Raw genomic sequence first — 19,712 nt, forward strand, 5'->3', positions numbered from 1 at the left:
TATTCTTTTATCATTATTCTTTTGTTTTTATTCAGCCATTATCAATCTTTATACTAGCAATAAAACGTTTACCAAGCCACATCGCTTCAATCCCAGTATACATTTACCCAACTATTATCAAAAGTATTTCTAAATAAACACAACAAAACATTTTCTTGCGACCTTACATGAAGTATTATGACAAAATGCATTATGAAGAAGACTCAGTCAAGAAAATCACATACAGACCATATCCTATCGTAATCGTGTGTTCATTATCTTATATAATCTATAGTGGCTGTTGTCATGTTTATTTCTGCTGTGTAAAAGCCTTAACATGTATGCTCTGTCTGAAACTCACTTTGTTTGTGATGTTAACCGCCTCTCCGTTCTTAAGTTGCTAGGGATACATTCCAAGTATAATACACATTAATAAAAGGATCTACTTTAATTTTAATTTGTCTATATACACTTTGGGCGGCCGTGGTCCATTATAAAAGTAGCCCAAAAGACCGCAACCCACGGCTCTGTAATTTTTCCCGCGACAGTATTTTCAAAATAGCCCACTTGTGCCGTTACCCTGGCAACACTGGTTCGCTGTACCCTCATCACACAATGATAGATAACCTTCCGCGCTGCGAAGACGGGAAGAAGTTGGGGTCAAACCTTATCAAATTATTAATTTGCGTTAAAAAAAAATATTAACACGTTAAAATTTTTTGATTAATCGCATGCGTTAACGCGTTAACTTTGACACCCCTAGTTTAAATTCATTTTTACCTTTCATGGCCAATTTTACCTTTAATAAAGCCTTTTTTTTTTCTAAAAGTGTGCAAGCGCTGTAGCTGTTTGGAATTATTTTTTGTTGGCAAAATGGAGCAAAAACAGGCAGTATGGTGACTAAAATGTAAGTCTCTTAATATTAACTTTTTTATTGAACTGTTGTATAAAATCAATATCACATTTGTAATCATGCTTATTTTTGAAGAAAAAAAAACATGAAATGATATGCATTTTCTGCCCCCATATCTTGAATTTTGTGATCATTCTTAATGCATTTTATTAGACTGAATCATGCAGTGAAAAAACACACTCTAAATGTGCACACGCTCTAGTCTAGACTTAATCACATAATGTATGCGTGAACTCCGTAGGTGTTCTGTTTGGTTTTTGCAAAATACTCAATGTCAAATTGCACATTGTTAAAACGATATATATCACACATCCCTAATTCTAATATGTTGATCTGCTGTTCTAGAAACATTTCTTCTTATCGTTATTATTAATGTTATGGAAACCATGTTTTTCAGGATTCTTTGTTGAAAATGTAAAGTTTAAAAGTACAGCATTTATTTTTAATCTTTTATAACATTATAAATGGTTTACTGTCACTTTTGATTAGCTTAATGCATTCTTGCTAAATAAAAGTATTTCTTTCAAAAAATAAAACATTTCCTGACCCCATACGTGTCTGTATATATTGCAATACATTTCTTCAATAGCATTTCAAGTACAGTGTCTAACTATTTTCAAAAGATTAAAGTCTGATTGATCCTGTATATTTTTTTCATATCTGTGCTTGTGCTACTGAACAAAAGACAACAAGGAAGCAGCAAAGCTCATGCTCCACGTCAAGCATGAAATGCCTTCAGTGTGCCGTCTGCTGGGAATATCCTGACACACATCACATTAACATGCGTTATAAATATGATGCAAGGGGAGAAACTCAATGGTAGGAATACAAACACAAGCGTCATTTTTCAAAGGATAATAGCCTATCGCAGGGAAGCACATTTTGCTGCCATTTGGCAGAGTTAGGGGGAAAAAATCAAGACGCCTCCATGGTGGGTTACAGCAATCTTGGCAGGAGCTAACAGAAAAGCTGCTTTTGATTTCCTGACCAACAACCCTCCCTGTGACCTCCTCCATCTCCTAGCCGCCTTTTAATCTCCGTCTGAGGGTGGAAATGACCCATGACTTCTCAGTGTGTGCCATCAAGCACTTTACGGTAAGCCTCTCCAAACTATCATCTCTACGCCCACTCTTTCACACCTTAAAAAAAAAAAAGCAATCTCATGACTGCTATAACCTCTCGGTCGCGTTACCTTTCTAGTCATCCAAGACCACCTTAACGCAGTTCCCCCATCAACTCTAACTGAGAGCTACAAGCTCTGTTTCTGTAGCTTACAATAAGCCTGCTATGAACCCTTTGAAAATGGGAAACCTTTGAGTTTTAGTGAAGAAATACATGTTAAGTGTGTGTGTGTGTGTGGGGTCTCGAAACCATTCCCAATCAAAACCAAAAAGCAAAATCCCTCCTAATAATGCCTTCCTTCAAAGTTTACAACATCCATCTCACCACTTACAAATGAACCTCTGGTGGTGGTCACGGATTGTTTTGTGAAGGGGCTCCAATTTTGTTACTTACCGCAAGTGCTTTGGACAGTCTTGTTCGGAAGTCATTAAGAACAATCGTGACAATTTCATAGTGGGGAATGTAAGCATTTCCAGCCAGCAAGTAGACTTTCCTTGTGCGCACTAAATCCAGGGCATCCTGGAATGGCACCTTTGACACAGAAAAATAAGAAGTTATATACTTTAATCAATTTTAAATCTACTGCACAAACATAATGTTAAAGTGTTACAGCTTATGCTCATTTTAAGAGATTTACAGGCAGGTCAATAAATAAATTAATTAAAAAAGTCAGATAAACACTTACAAGTCATAGAACATGAATTATGAACTTTAACTTGGTTTAAATGAATTTAATGATTTGAAATGAACCTTTCTAGTATGCCATATTTTACAAAGTTACTCATTTTTTAGAACTCTATTATTTTTATAATGTTAGAATTAACTTACTTTGTAGACATCATATTCTTGCACTTTGGCTCCACTTAATCCATAACTGGACGCGATGAGCTTGTCTTGTAGGTTTTTCTTCTCCTCTGCACTTACCTGTAAAATGAAAGGGGGGAAAAAATGTTGCGCTTATAACCACAATTCAGAGAGCAACTTGAAAGAAAAACAGCAGATTAAACGATCATGTGAAAAGGTTATTACAAAATATATTATTTAGCTTTTATTCAGTGACAATGGCATTAGCATTTATTTGCGGCTAGAAAACGCAAGAATTCAGGCATAGCTCTGAAATCATATTAGGAATGTTAAGAGAGTGGAACTGAAAGACATGAACTAAAAGATGAACTATGTTTTAAGTGTTGAACAACTGCCCCCTACAGGACTGTACGTGAAAACACACTGCATCACAGATCTAAATCATGATGGGAAATAATTTCAAAGACAATAATTAGACAAAGTGATTAGTCAGCAATGTATTGGGAAGCTGGATGAGAGTTTTTAATCTGATTAGGGCAGAAAACAACACCTGAAAATAGATGAAGTTAGTTATTTATCAGTTTTTGCAATCTAAAAATAATTAAATACACAGATTTTTCCGATATCATCAAAAGAAAGGGAATTGGAGGATGTTTCAACAAATAAATTAATATTTAAAACAGTCTCACCGTCTCGTACTTCAAATTATTTTTATGCAAAAAGTCAGCCTTGTGCTTTGAAAGAAGGTAATTAAATCGGTAGCGGAAAAGATCCATTTCCTGTTGGATAAACCATCGCCTGAGGTCCTCCCTAAAACGAAATAAAAGCATATGGTTTAATTTATACCTTACATTTAAAAAAAATTGCCAATAAATGATCCTAAATATATACATTTAGTGAGAATATGGCTTTGGAGCAAAACCCTGCATGTAAACAGGTCTGTAAAACTTATATTATAAAGGTTACATAAATGCAAATTCATAGCTTAAGTTTCAGTACGCTTAAAAAAACATTAGTATCATTCACAAAAAAAGATAACTGGCCAAAACAAAATAATTAATGAATCTGTTTAAGTACATGCTGAATTGCACATAAAGAATACTTACGTCTGGCAATAAGCCAAGCGCAGAATAAAATGGGAGATGTGGTCTTTTCTTCGTTTGTCATATTCAGATATTCCTCCCGGAACCTTCGGTTCACTCTGGGTTATTAGGGCAGAATGGGGGGAAAAAGCGATATAAAATAAATGGAGTTTACTCATTTAAAGAGTTCAAAAGCATAAGGAAAACATAACATTAATAACTTTTTAATGAATTATGAGCAAAATATAGTAAAATGAAAATACCTACCCATCCTCTTCATTATAGACAAATTCGTTTTGAAGATTTTGAAAATGTTTTTTTTTTTTTTAACAAAATGTGCAGCATAAGAAAAAAAAAAGTGTAAATGAAGAATGTGTTGTCCTCACCAGTTCTGCCTTGTGTGGAAAGTTCAGACTTGAAATTTCAGCTTCCAATTTCTTGCCGTATTGTTCAGAATTTTTCCCAAAGCTCACCCCAAGGTTTTCGACAAACTTGAGCACTTGGAAAAGCACATAGTAATTATATATACAAATATATTATTAGCATAGTAAGATAATTCTCACTTGAAGGCTCTTTACACCTGAACAATGCAGGTGACTCACATTTCAATCTCTCCACTGCAAAGGTTTCAAACTCAGTGAGAGAGATGTTCTCCAGAGGAGGCTGTCCATAAAACTGAAGACAGTGATCATACAGATCATACAGATCATTCTGAGAGCTGCCGATCAGCTTCTTTCTTCTGACTGGAAACTGCATTTCAAATCTAGACAGAGTTTGAACAACAAGTTTACTAAAACTGGATAATGTGACGTCTTTTAAAATCATTATGATCAGCGATTATAATGATGAGTCTAAGTAGCTGACGATCAATAAATACACAAACAGATATTACAGTACCGCTCTCATGAGAGCTCATAAACAGTAACTATAATTTCTAAACTTGAATAATGCTAGGTTAACTAGCTAACATAATTTAAGTAGCATAATTTGCTTTCTGACACCAGTCCTCGTGCGTATTTATCACTAAATGCATACATTACAATAATATTAGGTGTCTTAACTATATATTTATTACGCGTTACTGTCATCTAATAGGAAAACTCACATCTCAAAACAATCGTTGCCTGTCTCTTCCCGGAGCCTAATTCCCGCCAAAGAGCTGACGTTCCAAACAAAGCGCGGGTATATGACGACACTCTGAAAATTCACCAATCGTGTTGCGCGAAGGCTGTTTCCGGGGGCTTGTTTTGTGCTCTGTTCTCTGTTGGTGAATAAAAGTCTGAATCAATTCCACAAAATCGGTTCTTTTGAACAGTTCTTTTCAAAGAACCGGTTAAAACAGCCAGTTCAACTATTCTTGTAGGCTACATCGAGACCTATGATCAAGATGTTCCTGACGTTTCAAAAAGCTATATTTAAGCAAACATTGTTGCTTTTTTTGGTTACTCATTTAAAACTTGGGCTGAAAAGTTTGTGTGTGTGTTTATAAACCTGTCGTACAATAAAGTCGTAAACACATTAGGTACAGCACGTTTTATTTGTAACATTTCTGTTTTTCGGCAATTAAAGTAATTTTTCGCCATATCAGTCAAATGCTCGGTTCAATCCTACTGTCCACTCACTTACGATTCTCTTGAACAAATCGTTCAGACTGGTTTTGGTAACAGGCTCAAACGATCCATTTAAAAGATTTGACTAAAAAGAACGAGTTTTTGTTGCCTAAGTAGTGCAAAAACAATAAAACAACAACAAAACTGCTTTATTCCAATTTCAATTTCACCCGTTTCATTTCATTTTGTTGTTGTTGTTTCTGGTATGAACACACTTATAATTTACTAAAATGGTATATAACTTAAATAAATACTTTTTTACTGTCTTGCATTGTATTAAGTAACTCATAGGAATAATTTGGCACTACATATTAAATAATTTATTTGAAATGCATTTATCTTAATTTTCGAGTAGAAAACAAGATGAACTTGAGTAAAGTTTCTTTCTTTTAAAGAAAATTTGTCCTGAATAATCTTTCCATTTTACTCCCACAATAATATTCCAAGTAAAGTTATAGATAATTGTCATATCCATTTGACCTTCTATTTCATTCTTTCTTTTTTTCTTTTCTTTTTTTGTGGTAACTATTTGAGTTCATTCCATAAATGTCTAACAGAGTGAGCATCACTTTGCTCTGAAAATATGTGGCTTGTTTCTTCACAACTGCACGTGTCATTCTACACAAGAATATACTGGCAACACACTGTTCATTCTGCATTACAGAGATCTGTGTACTTCCTTTTTAAACCCACACACCACTCTGTAAACATGTGACTGGTGCCAGACCAGCTGACTGTATCGATCTTTAAGGGCTGTTGTGAGAGAACTCATTGTGCTTTCACCTCTCAGGCAGAACAGATCAACACCCTGCTCCATCTTAACCACATTATTTGATCCCTCGGCAGTTTTACATCCAGAAATTATTAGTATAGACATTTTTAATGTTATTGAAGATCCAAAAACAAACGGATCAATATGTTCATAAATGACAGCCTACTAAAAATACCACCTGCCCAAATTGTTTGATAGCGTGCAGAAACAGCTCAGCAGCTCCTTGCTTATACTGCCCTCTATTGGCTATGTAGTAGTAGTATTTATTTTCTATAAACAAATGTTATTTTAAACTATGTTTATGCAGATAGGAAGTAAATGGGAATGCAGGCATTGTTGGAACACATGTGTTAATGTAACAGACATCAAAGTCAAAAGGATGTTCAGCGATTTCGTTATGGTGAGAAAATTAGACACATTTGATTCAACATTAGACACTTATGTTCAGCAGTTTAGGCTTGGTAAAATTTTGAAATGTTTTCAGCTGAATATTCAGCAGTCATTACTCTAGTCTTAAGTGTCACATGATCCTTCAGAAGTCATTCTAATATGCTGATTTGCTGCCCAGGAAACATTTCTTTCACAGTGGAAATGGTTTTTGCTGGTCATCCCTATATATTTCATCTTGTACTAAACTAACAATCTGATCAAATTACAGGCTGAACTTCTCCAGTCAATGACATCAATGCCGTTGTAAACTGTATCTGGACACAACAAGTCATTCATCATTCACCACAACACAATCTGACCTAAAGCAATATGTTTTACAGACTTTGTTGAAGATGGACAAACTTGACTCAAGTGTGAACACGGTCGACAATCAGTCTATATTTCAAATCTTAACTAAAAACCAGCTTTTTCTGAAATTAAAATGCAATTTCTGGTAACAGGTTTCAGTTTAATATCTGGTCCTAGAGCACTAGTCCATACTTGTATTTTTATTTATTATTTTTTTTTTTTGAAAAGGGACCATGTGCAATTTTAACATAAATGTTTCCATTTCATGCATTGTACCGAATTTAGCCAATGGCTAGTTTTCATCCGCAGTCCCTTGGCAGGTAATCATAATCACAAAGAAACATAAAAACAAAACAGCAAAAACATACAGTACAGTAATACACATCGTATCAGAGCCAAAAAAAGAAAAAGAAAAACAGGAAAAAAGAACCTCAGGTTAAACTATAACCATATCAGTGTTTACAGAGTTGAGTTGATTTTAAATAAGATTTTGGTTTGTTTAAAAACATCAATAGATGTGCACATCCTTATGTCTTCTGGTAGAGTGTTCCAACAAGTAATAGCTTTCACTGGGAAGGCAGAGTGACGAATTGGAACAACACAATCACTAATGGATGATGATCTAGTAGATCTTACAGGGACTGTAAAATGAAAATGCACAAAACCATTTCAAATTTTCTAAACCTACATAAATTTGAAAAAAAGTCTAAAATTGTCAAAGCTCAGAAAATTTTATTTCTCCAAAACCCTACAATGGAAAACACAAAAATTGAAATTTGTATTCTAGTATGCTTTGGCTAGATAATTTTGATACAAATGCATTCTCGTAGTTTGTCAGTATTTTTACACCTCTGTCTGTTAGTCAGCGAGGAAGGGCAAAGAACAAGGAAGTTCAAGCACAAAAAAAATCTCTAAATGTCAAGTACATTTAGCTAAAGCTATTTTACTTTCTGTACATTCATTATTAATGGGGGGAAATATTTAAAAAAGAAGGGACATTATGCAAAGATGCAATTATACCATACAGTATAAATGACAAAAATGATTTGAAAATGGCTTCTACTCTATTTGTTCCAACATAAATTATTCCTCCTGTGATGGTTGATAAATTAATACAAATAAGGAGATGTGCTTACAGTCTCAAAAAGGTGCATATTAGTACATTTTAATACCAAATTGGTAAAAATGTGTACCTTTTGAAAGGGTACCACCCCAGTGACAGCTTTTGTACCTTTGTAAGTGCATGTTTACTATTTCTTATCTTTATTTTATTTTATTTTTAGCCAACAAGTGGTAAATATAACAGTTCAAAGTTCATAAAATATTAACCAGTTTGCTCTAATTTGAGCCATGTAATTATCTTGGCTCAATGAACTTTGTGAACTTGCATTTTTCAATGAATGGATTGGGAAAGTCCCAGAACACATGAGACTGAACACATCCTGTGACAAAAGCAAACAGCAGTCAGAAAGAAAGGGGTGAATATCTTGAGCTCTTTCTATTGTTCATCTCCTGAAGAAATAAATCAAAAAAGTGTTTCTGAGGGTTTTTCTTGGCTGAGTCATCATTTCTGCAGCACTTTCTCAGAACTCACAGGCAGTGCACAAATCATTTCTTTTGAGATTCTTTGACTAAAGGTGAGGGGACAGCCTTTGTTCTTCCTGGGAAATGATGTCAAGGGAAGCCTAGGGAAAACTGCTCACCACGAGTGAAGAGAGGGGGGGTAAATCCGATGGAGGAAAATGGCGAGAACAGCAGCGTGGGGCAGGGTTGCCTGAACTGCTGTAGGGAATGATAATGAAACCATGGCAACTGGGTCAAAGGTATTTTGATAGACCAACAAAAGTAGTCTAAAACATTATTAAAATCAAAAGTTGTATGTATTGATGTTATTTAATGGACCTGATCTAATATGGACTAACAATGAGTTGTACTTTTAATAACTAACATTATGAAAGATACTGTAACAAATGTATTGCTCATTGTTAATTATTATTTAATGCATTAAATATAGTTAAACTGAACCTTATTGTAATGTGTTACCGTATATTTTATAATAATTATTTTAATAATCTTTTGTCATGCTTAAAAGGGTCATAACACATTTTTTGAGATGTTAAGATACATCAGTGAAAAGAACAATAGCACTCATTTTGTCTGTTATAAAAGTGTTTTTTTGGGGTGTGTTTTTTTTTTTGGAGCCATGCATTGCATTCTTCTGGTTCAAAAAGAAATGTTCAAAAAAATGTTCAATTGTTCAAAAAATAAATACATAAATATTAATAACATTAAAGCACATGTAAAGTAGATTACATTTAAATTGTAAAAAATGTAAATGTATTCAATTGGAATAGAATAGAATAGAAATGACATTATATCTTAATCTACCATAAATGGTTGTTAGTATACTTCAGCAGAACACTAACCATATTTCAAAGTATTTCTTACCCCATTGGCAGATTATTTTGATTATTTCAAGCAAAAAACACAAGACAATAATGTCTAAAAAAATCCTTCACGATTTAAGATTTTTTAGATATCTGAGCTGGAAACAAGACAAAAAATCTAAGTAAGAAAAGCAGTTTTTGCAGAGTAATATCCCTGCTGGCCCTCCCTATGGTGGACGGTGAACAGGGTCAGAAATTAGAGTTTAAACTCAGAGTTTACACTGAGCGCTCTAAGTCATTCAGTCATTCAGTCTGAGCAGCTTTTTGTGTGCTTTGGAGGCCGCTCTAAAGGGCTACCGGTCACAAAGCAAAATTTTCATTTTTTCCCAATTCTTCATTTGTCTTTTTTTCTTTTTAAATATCACAATAAATATTGTATTGTGGACTTCATATCGCAATAATATCGTATCGTGAGATTTTGATATCGTTACATCCCTAGAACTTTCATTTTAAATACAAATAAATAAAAATAAGATGGTGCAAAATGTTCAAAAATCATGTTTCTTTATCTCATATTAATTAATTAAACTGAACAATGGATGTTGTTGTTGTATTTTATTTTATTTTTTATTTTTTGAGTGAAGAAATGGCAACCCTGCACCAAGGCCATTATGTATGTCATCCTGTACACTATATTGTTACATTATTTTACTTTAATAATGATATCTAAATATTTAAATATGTAAAACAAATGAATCTATGTATAGTTAATTACGTTCAGTTCCCAAAATTAAATCCCAAAATGTGATCCGATATGTTTAATGGTGATCCAAAACCACAATGATAGACTCATAAAACCCTTGAAGAAAGGCTTTTTTTTCCCCGCACTTTATTTTAAATAGTTCCTCTGTAAGGATATGGACATCATGCTGAAGTCATATGAAGTCAGGGAATACCTCTCTCACACTCGCTAACCACAGGATGCATGAGTTGACTGCATGGAAACAAAAAAAGTGTGGTTTTATCTTGTGCTTGCCAGACACGTCTGTTCTTTAAATATATACATCAGATAAAACCTCTGGTTCATTCACAGGAAAGAAGCAGAGGTCTACAGGAAAGAGAAATGCGTGCACTATAAAACTTAATAAGCTTTGATACCAAGGTGAGATCAGCAGTTACCTTCATGACTTTTGGAAATGGTGTAACCACATTTCCTCTTTCGCGTGTACTTTGAAATGTATCTACCTAATACTTGTGTAACTCAGCTAAGACTGACCTTTCACTTTGTTCCCCAGCCTTTGTGTTTTCACATTTTCACTTCACTTTTATTGTTAAAAGGACATTTACATGTCTGATATGATGAACAATGTCACGTATTACCAGCTAAATGCCACGTTTTCTATATCTGTTCTACCATCTTGTCATGGTTTTTAATTTCCATTGAAATAAACTTACGTGTCTCTAACATCTTTAACAGGAACAATAACAGTTTGAGAGTGGAAAACGATTCCATATGCTCCACTCACAACTTCTGTTTATCCAAAAATAGGGAAAGAGGTTTTTTAAATATAGCTCAGTAGCATGCAATATTTTAATATTATTTTAGACTACTGCATGACCTTTTAAAAAAGAAGTACATTTAGCATATTTCCTGACAGTTAATTGCAATTCAATTCAATAAAATGGATTATAGTTTAAATTTATATTGAACACATAGCTAAACTAAGCTTATGTTTTTTGACCCACTTAAGTGGGACTTTAATACATCTTTATTCTATTGTCTTTGAAATATGGTTAAAGTGTACTGCTAAAGTATACGAACAACCATTTACGGTAGACTAAGATATAATGTCATTTCTATTCTATTCTATTCTATTCCATTCCAATTTAATACATTTACATTTTTAAAAATTTAAATGTAATATTTAAAAAACTAAAATGAAAATTATAATAAAGTACTTCACATGTGCTAACAATAACTATCCGTACTGGACGGAGTTGAGAGCACCTTGGGCACGTAACCGCTGCGCGTTGGGCCCAAACTCAAAACAGAAAGCATTGACTGAAATGGCTTGCAAGTCACCTACTCGTTTGACCGATGCCAAGGCCGAGAGCAATGACCCGTAAACCAGCTGATTGTAGCGGCTTGAAGGGAGGGCCCTTGAGGGCCCTTAGAACTAAGGACAAATCCCTTGTTGGCACAGTCCTGGTACGAGGAGGATTCAACCTCTGAGCACCCCTCAGGAATTTAACGACCAAGTCATTCTTGCCGACTGTCCGGCCAGCCACGAGAGAATGATTCGTTGCGATGGCTGCAACATAGACTTTAAGTGTGGATGGGGTGTGCCACGTAGGACACGTCACTTAAATTTGGGTCCTGATCTCGCGCTGAACACCAGTCACAAAAGACTGACCACTTGAGAGAGTACAGACGTCTTGTAGACAGCGCTCTAGCTTCTAAGATGGTGATAGAGACTCTTGTGGGGAGCTGGTTAGACTCCCGTCGAGGGACCAAATATGAAGATTCCACAGCTCTGGCTGGGGATGCCAAATCTTGCCTTGTGCCTACGAGAGAGGGTCTCTCCTCAGTGGTATCGGTCACGCAACCTGCTGATGTCAGCTGAATCATTTCCGGGAACCAAGGTTGGTTCCTCCAACGTGGGACCACCAAAATGAGAGAACATCTATTGTGTTGGGGTGGGGGGGGGGGGTGGGGGGCAGGAACTGTATATTGATAGGCCATTCCCTCGAATGCGAATCTCAAGAATGTTCTGTGATGGGGGGCTATTTGGATATTAAAGTACGCGTCCTTCAAATCAAGAGTCAGAAACCAGGCCCCCGGGGGAAAAATAAGTTGTTGTTGTTGTTGTTGTTGTTGTTTCAAAGTTAACATTCTGAATGGCTGTCGCATGACAGCACGATTCAGATATCTGAGATCGAGAATTGGTCTGAGCCCGCAGTCTTTTTGGGAACAGGGAAGTAGTGGCTGCAAAAACCTCTCTCACTCCTTATAATATGTGGGTTCGCTATCACAGCGGTAAATTGATGGGGCACACACTGAGCTTGCAGGACATGCCCTGCTAGAAAATCTCCACCATTCAGAGATGCTGGAAGGGGCGGGGAGTGAATAAGAGCTTTCTTCGAGGGAGTTCCGGCTTCTGCGCAACAAGCCCTCAAGCCCTCTCCTCTTCCTGTCTGGCAGATCAAGATGGCTTCTGAGGCTCTGGGTCCAGCACTATGCGAGGGTGGGGACCTTGGCGCTTCGGGAAGGGGTACTTCCTAGCTGTTTGGGGGCGCTGTTGAAGCCCAGGCTCCCGTTTAGGCAGAGGCTGTGGCAGTACCGGTTTTGCGGGCTGTTGACTATAAACTATAAAATGACACAGCGCCTGCGATGTCTTTTGTGCCTCGGTGAAGTGCTCTGTCATCCATCATCCACAGCCGAGCCGATGAGTCCCTTGGGAGAAAATGGGGAGTCAAGGAAAGCCATTTTCTCAGTATCCCTAATCTCTGTTAAATTCAGCCACAGGTGGCACTTCAACACTACCAAGTTGGCCATGGCCTTGCCCACTGCCTGCACTGTAGTCTTTGTGGAGCAGTTGCCGTGCGCAGCTCCCTGAAGGTGCCCGGATCTTTGCCAGACTCGTCCATGTCACGGAGAACTTTGCCACCACAGCCTCTTCGAGCTGTACCCTTTTTCTTCAGTGCCATCAACGGTGGTGAGAGCAGCTGCAGTAGAAGGGTTTACACGTGCCGAGTAGGGAGTCCGCCATGTTTTGGTGAGCTCGTCGTGAACCGCAGGCATGAAAGGAGCTGGTCACTGCCGGGGGTAAGGTTGACGGTGCTCCTTTAAGAACCACTCGTCAAAGAGGGCTCTTCCGGGGCCGCCAGATCCAGGTTGAGATTCTGAGAATCCGATCGTCGAGGACGATCACCTCTTCCTCAGAAGCACTGAAAGACACCAGGCCACTCGCAGCTGACGAGGGGTGTTGATCCTCACGTGTGAAACACACTGGCGAAATGAGGCGCTGCAGGACATTTGCAACAACGCCACTGGAAATTTGCTCAGGAAATTTGCACTGGACATGCTCTTAGATAGCCGGATGGCCGCAGGGGAAGCGTCACAGTAGAGAGCGAGGAGAGCAGGTGAGTAGCTGCTTCTTCGTTCTGATTCTTCTGCTTCTTCGTAGTAGAGTCAGTGAAGAGATGGTCTCGTCGCTGAAGGAGAAGATTCTGATGAATGGCGCTCTGAGCCGACTTATACTCTGCCCATTCTGGTGGGCTAAAGCGCCATTGGTTTGTGCAGTTACACAAACATTAACAAATCAGGCTTCGGTAACAGGGTAAGCAGGAGTGTAACCCATAACGCAATGTGAAGTGAACGTTCGATAGGGAACACTGGATCACGAGCTGATCGCATGAACAATGTGTGCACTTTGCTTTAAAACACGCAGCAAAAATGAGCTTGAGCAAAAAAGGGATTAAGCTATATTGTGCTTTCGGTTTTAGTTCATTTGACAGATACTGTGCCAAAGCATAATGTCCCAAAACAAATATATTTAAAAACTACACCTGTCGTTTCATATCGTCAAGTGACCACGATAATATCGAGGCAGTTTTGCTATATTGATAATATATATTGCGATATTGATAATATCGTTACATCCCTAAAACTTTCATTAATTAATTTGTGTTAAACCTACACAAATCATTAGCACGGTAAAGTTAGTTTTAGGTTCGATATTCGCCGGACACTTTCGCTTTCGCGTGCCACTGTTCGACAGTCCTACAAAGATACCACTACCACGATTAGTTTTAACATTATGCAACAACTTTATATCGACATGAAAATATTATTTATTGTAGATTGTATATTGTAAGTGTATTGTAGCAGCAAATTTAAACCGAAGATAGCTTTGACGTGCTATAGCGGCGCTTGATGCATAAGGGACCGTCTCTGATAATTCCACCGACTGGGTTTAAAACGTCCAATGTAATTTAACTAAAGTGAATTTTAACATTTAAAATAAAACATTGCCAAACTGTAAAGCTTGTATTACTCATAGTGATTTACTATAGGTGGGATTTTGCCAATACCTTCCTTCATATATGCAGTACAGTACACAATTATGTTCATAAAAAAGCTACTGTAAGTACCCAAATGGCTGTTCAAGGTTGTAGCATATTCCAGTCTAGAGTCTAGACTGACTTACTACAGGTGAGATTTTGCCGATATCTCCCTTACTGTACATACAGTACATAATTATTCTTAGAAAACAAATATTGTAATTCACCAAAAGCGTTTTTTTTTTTCATGTTCCAAAGGCTGTAGTACGTTTGTAGTTACAAGACTGACTTACTACAGGTGGGATTTTGCCAATATATCTCTTACTGTACATACAATGCATAATTAATCTTAGAAAAAAGTACTAAAATTCACCAAAAGGGTTTTCCTAGTTTCCTTACATTCCTAGTGGCCAGACTGACTTACTACAGTTGAGATTTTGCCAGTATCTCCCTTACTGTACAGTACACAAATATTTTCATGAAAAAATACTGTAATTCACCAGAAGTGGTTTTATTAATGTTCCAAAGGTCATAGTACATTCCTAGTTACAATACTAACTTACTATTGGTGAAATTTTTGCCAATAACTCCTTTACTGTACGCACAGTACACAAATACACAAAACACCAAAAGGGTTTTTCATGTTCCAAAGGTTGTAGTACGTTTGTAGTTACAAGACTGATTTACTACAGGTGAAATATTGCCAATTTCTTCCTTACTGTACATACAGTACATAATTATTCTTAGAAAACAATTACTGTAATTCACCTAAAGGGTTTTTTTCATGTTCCAAAAGCTGTAATACGTTTGTACACTAAACAAAATTATAAATGCAACACTTTTGTTTTTGCCCCCATTTTTCACGAGCTGAACTCAAAGATCTAAGACTTTTTCTATGTACACAAAAGGCCTATTTCTATCAAATATTGTTCACAAATCTGTCTAAATCTGTGTTAGTGAGCACTTCTCCTTTGCCGAGATACTCCATCCACCTCACAGGTGTGGCATATCAAGATGCTGATTAGACAGCATGATTATTGCACAGGTGTGCCTTAAGCTGGCCACAATAAAAGGCCACTCTAAAATGTGCAGTTTTATCACACAGCACAATGCCACAGATGTCGCAAGTTTTGAGGGAGCGTGCAATTGGCATGCAAACTGCAGGAATGTCCACCAGAGCTGTTGCCCGTGAATTGAATGTTAATTTCTCTACCATAAGCCATCTCCAAAGGCGTTTCAGAGAATTTGGCAGTACATCCAACCGGCCTCACAACCGCAGACCACGTGTGGGTGAGCAGTTTGCTGATGTCAACGTTGTGGATCGAGTGGCCCATGGTGGCGGTGGGGTTAAGGTATGGGCAAGCGTATGTTATGGAGAACGAACACAGGTGCATTTTATTGATGGCATTTTGAATGCACAGAGATACCGTGACGAGATCCTGAGGCCCATTTTTGTGCCATTCATCCACGACCATCACCTCATGTTGCAGCATGATAATGCACGGCCCCATGTTGCAAGGATCTGTACACAATTCCTGGAAGCTGAAAACATCCCAGTTCTTGCATGGCCAGCATACTCATCGGACATGTCACCCATTGAGCATGTTTGGGATGCTCTGGATCGGCATATACGACAGCGTGTTCCAGTTCCTGCCAATATCCAGCAACTTCGCACAGCCATTGAAGAGGAGTGGACCAACATTCCACAGGCCACAATCAACAACCTGATCAACTCTATGCGAAGGAGATGTGTTGCACTGCGTGAGGCAAATGGTGGTCACACCAGATACTGACTGGTTTTCGGACCCCCCCCCCCCCAATACAGTAAAACCGCACATTTTAGAGTGGCCTTTTATTGTGGCCTTTTATTGTGGCCAGCCTAAGGCACACCTGTGCAATAATCATACTGTCTAATCAGCATCTTGATATGCCACACCTGTGAGGTTGATGGATTATCTCGGCAAAGGAGAAGTGCTCACTACCACAGATTTAGACAGATTTGTGAACAATATTTGAGAGAAATAGGCCTTTTGTGTATATAGAAAAAGTCTTAGATCTTTGAGTTCAGCTCAAAAATGGGGGCAAAAACAAAAGTGTTGCGTTTATAATTTTGGTCAGTGTATTTTATGACAAAATTATAGAAATTTACCTTTTTTTCATACTCCAAAGGTTGTAGTACATTCCTAGATACAAGACTGACTTACTACACATGAAATTTTTCCAATATCTCCCTTACTGTACATTCAATACATAATTATTCTTAGAAAAAAAATACTAAAATTCACCAAAAGTTTTTTTTTCATGTTCTAAAGGCTGTAGTACGTTTGTAGTTACAAAACTGATTTACTACAGAAGAAATTTAGCCAATTTCGTCCTTACTGTACATACAGTACATACTTAATCTTAGAAAACAATTACTGTAATTCACCAAAAAGGTTTTTTTTTTTTAAGTTCCAAAGGCAGTAGTACATTCCTAGTGGCCAGAATGACTTACTACATGTGAAATTTTGCCAATATCTTCCTTTCTGTACATACAGTACATAATTATTCTTAGAAAACAATTACTGTAATTCACCAAAAGGTTTTTTTTTTTATGTTCCAAAGGTTATAGTACGTTTGTAGTTACAAGACTGATTTACTACAGGTGAAATATTGCCAATTTCTTCCTTACTGTACATACAGTACATAATTATTCTTAGAAAAAAAATACTGTAATTCACCAAAAGGGTTTTTTCATGTTCCAAAGGTTGTAGTACATTCCTAGTGGCCAGACTGACTTACTACAGGTGAAATTTTGCCAATATATCTATTACTGTATGTACAGTACACAACTATTTTCTTTAAAAAATTACTATAATTCACCAAAAGGGTTTTCATGTTCCAAAGGTTGTAGTACATTCCTAGTGGCCAGACTGACTTACTACAGGTGAAATTTTGCCAATATCTCTATTACTGTATGTACAGTACACAACTATTTTCTTTAAAAAAAATTACTATAATTCACCAAAAGGGTTTTTCATGTTCCAAAGGTTGTAGTACGTTTGTAGTTACAAGACTGATTTACTACAGGTGAAATATTGCCAATTTCTTCCTTACTGTACATACAGTACATAATTATTCTTAGAAAACAATTACTGTAATTCACCTAAAGGGTTTTTTTCATGTTCCAAAAGCTGTAATACGTTTGTACACTAAACAAAATTATAAATGCAACACTTTTGTATTTGCCCCCATTTTTCATGAGCTGAACTCAAATATCTAAGACTTTTTCTATGTACACAAAAGGCCTATTTCTCTCAAATATTGTTCACAAATCTGTCTAAATATGTGTTAGTGAGTACTTCTCCTTTGCCGACATACTCCATCCACCTCACAGGTGTGGCATATCAAGATGCTGATTAGACAGCATGATTATTGCACAGGTGTGCCTTAGGCTGGCCACAATAAAAGGCCACTCTAAAATGTGCAGTTTTACTGTATTGGGAGGGTCTGGGGGGTCCGAAAACCAGTCAGTATCTGGTGTGACCACCATTTGCCCCACGCAGTGCAACACATTGATCAGGTTGTTGATTGTGGCTTGTATGTACAGTAAGGAACATATTGGCAAAATTTCACCTGTAGTAAATCAGTCTTGTAAATACAAACGTTGTAATACGAACATGAAAAACCCTTTTGGTGAATTTTAGTATTTTTTAAAAAGAAAATAGTTGTGTACTGTACATACAGTAATAGGGATATTGGCAAAATTTCACCTGTAGTAAGTCATTCTGGCCACTAGGAATGTACTACAACCTTTGGAACATGGAAAAACACTTTTGGTGAATTACAGTAATTGTTTTCTAAGAATAATTATGTACTGTATGTACAGTAAGGGTGATGTTGGCCAAATTTCACCTATAGTAAGTCAGTCTTGTAACTACAAACGTGCTACAACCTTTGGAACATGAAAAACCCTTTTGGTGAATTATTATATATATATATATATATATATATATATATATATATATATATTTATTTTATTTTTTTAAAGAAAATAGCTGTGTACTGTACATACACTAATAGAGATATTGGCAAAATTTCACCTTTAATAAGTCAGTCTGGCCACTAGGAATGTACATCTGCCTTTGGAACATGAAAAAAACCCTTTTGGTGAATTACAGTAATTGTTTTCTAAGAATAATTATGTACTGTATGTACAGTAAGGGTGATATTGGCTAAATTTCACGTGTAGTATGTCATACTTGTAACTTCAAATGTACTACAACCTTTGAAACATGAAAAAAACATTTTGGTAAATTACAGTATTTTTTCCCCAAGATTAATTACGTACTGTATGTACAGTAAGGAAGATATTGGCAAAATTTCACATGTAGTAAGTCAGTCTTGTAACTACAAACGTACTACAACCTTTGGAACATAAAAAAAACTATTTTTGGTGAATTAAAGTAATTGTTTTCTAAGCATAATTGTGTACTGTATGTACAGTAAGGGAGATGTTGACAAAGTTTCACCTGTACTAAGTCAGTCTTGTAACTACAAACGTTGTAATACGAACATGAAAACCCTTTTGGTGAATTTTAGTATTTTTAAAAAGAAAATAGTTGTGTACTGTACATACAGTAATAGGGATATTGGCAAAATTTCACCTGTAGTAAGTCATTCTGGCCACTAGGAATGTACTACAACCTTTGGAACATGGAAAACACTTTTGGTGAATTACAGTAATTGTTTTCTAAGAATAATTATGTACTGTATGTACAGTAAGGGTGATGTTGGCCAAATTTCACCTATAGTAAGTCAGTCTTGTAACTACAAACGTACTACAACCTTTGGAACATGAAAACCCTTTTGGTGAATTATTATATATATATATATATATATATATATATATATATATATATATATTTATTTATTTTATTTTTTAAAGAAAATAGCTGTGTACTGTACATACACTAATAGAGATATTGGCAAAATTTCACCTTTAATAAGTCAGTCTGGCCACTAGGAATGTACATCTGCCTTTGGAACATGAAAACCCTTTTGGTGAATTACAGTAATTGTTTTCTAAGAATAATTATGTACTGTATGTACAGTAAGGGTGATATTGGCTAAATTTCACGTAGTATGTCATACTTGTAACTTCAAATGTACTACAACCTTTGAAACATGAAAAACATTTTGGTAAATTACAGTATTTTTCCCAAGATTAATTACGTACTGTATGTACAGTAAGGAACATAT

General features: G+C 36.3%; 1 protein-coding gene across 1 annotated transcript in view; it reads right to left on the reverse strand.

Moving 5' to 3' along the window:
• The window catches only part of prim2 (DNA primase subunit 2), a 95,243-nt gene extending 90,089 nt beyond the window's left edge, over positions 1–5,154 (reverse strand). The window contains exons 1-7 of the mRNA XM_058794988.1: positions 5,006–5,154; positions 4,503–4,663; positions 4,287–4,399; positions 3,925–4,019; positions 3,508–3,628; positions 2,843–2,938; positions 2,408–2,545 (exon numbers count right to left, since the gene is read on the reverse strand). Coding sequence (XP_058650971.1) covers positions 2,408–2,545; positions 2,843–2,938; positions 3,508–3,628; positions 3,925–4,019; positions 4,287–4,399; positions 4,503–4,656 — 717 coding nt within the window. The 5' untranslated portion in view covers positions 4,657–4,663; positions 5,006–5,154. The remainder of the gene's footprint in view (positions 1–2,407; positions 2,546–2,842; positions 2,939–3,507; positions 3,629–3,924; positions 4,020–4,286; positions 4,400–4,502; positions 4,664–5,005) is intronic.
• Positions 5,155–19,712: the final 14,558 nt, after the last annotated feature.

Source organism: Onychostoma macrolepis, chromosome 13 (assembly GCF_012432095.1).
Source record: "Onychostoma macrolepis isolate SWU-2019 chromosome 13, ASM1243209v1, whole genome shotgun sequence".
NCBI classification, from domain to species: Eukaryota; Metazoa; Chordata; class Actinopteri; order Cypriniformes; family Cyprinidae; genus Onychostoma; species Onychostoma macrolepis.